This window comes from Pteropus alecto, unplaced genomic scaffold, assembly GCF_000325575.1.
Source record: "Pteropus alecto unplaced genomic scaffold, ASM32557v1 scaffold134, whole genome shotgun sequence".
In the NCBI taxonomy this organism is placed as follows: domain Eukaryota; kingdom Metazoa; phylum Chordata; class Mammalia; order Chiroptera; family Pteropodidae; genus Pteropus; species Pteropus alecto.
This window is the reverse complement of record NW_006436283.1, coordinates 4,694,293-4,694,862: the sequence shown is the minus strand read 5'-3', so window position 1 is coordinate 4,694,862 and position 570 is coordinate 4,694,293. Positions and strand designations below refer to the sequence as shown.

The 570-nt window shown below is 65.1% G+C and overlaps 1 protein-coding gene across 1 annotated transcript in view; it reads right to left on the bottom strand.

Annotated features, from left to right (window-relative positions):
• CASKIN2 (CASK interacting protein 2) overlaps positions 1-570 on the bottom strand; it is a 13,589-nt gene that overhangs the window by 7,586 nt on the left and 5,433 nt on the right. Inside the window, exon 3 of the mRNA XM_006912223.3 lies at positions 199-250. Within this exon, the coding sequence (XP_006912285.1) occupies positions 199-250 (52 nt within the window). The remainder of the gene's footprint in view (positions 1-198; positions 251-570) is intronic.

Here is a 570-nt window from a genome sequence, read left to right as displayed (position 1 = left end):
TCTCGCTCAGGGATCGCTCCATAAGCAGGCGGGTAGGCAGGACCCCCTCCCTCCACTCTGCACAGGCAGGGCCCAGAGCTCTCAGCAAACACACTTCGAGGGCCAAGTCTGAGAGGGAAGGGGCTCTAGAGCCCAGGTCTTTCCCCCTCGCCCCTCCCCCACCCCACAGTTCCCGAGGGGCACAGGGCTCACACTCACCCATCGGCATCCTGGTAGTTGACGTTGAGTCTCTTTGTGGAGCCAAGGAGCTCTGGGGGTCAGAGCAGGAGGCATCAGGGCACCTCCGAGTGATCTGCCCTCCCCCGCACCCTAACCCAGTGCTCCCTCCCCGCCCACCTCCCAAATCCAGCTGACCTCTTGGTGTGCAGGAAAGCACCTGCCCCATAGCCCTTTGGTGCCCTGTCCCTCTGGCTCTCCACCCCGGCCCACTGGCCCATCAGCGTGACGGCACCGAGCAGAGGGAGCTGCTGCAGCAGCAGCCTGGCTGTCCCGGGCCCCCAGCCCAGCTCGTTTATAGAGCCAAGCGGGAGGGGAAGGGGGGCTGGCATGCCATGCCCTCAATGGACAGAC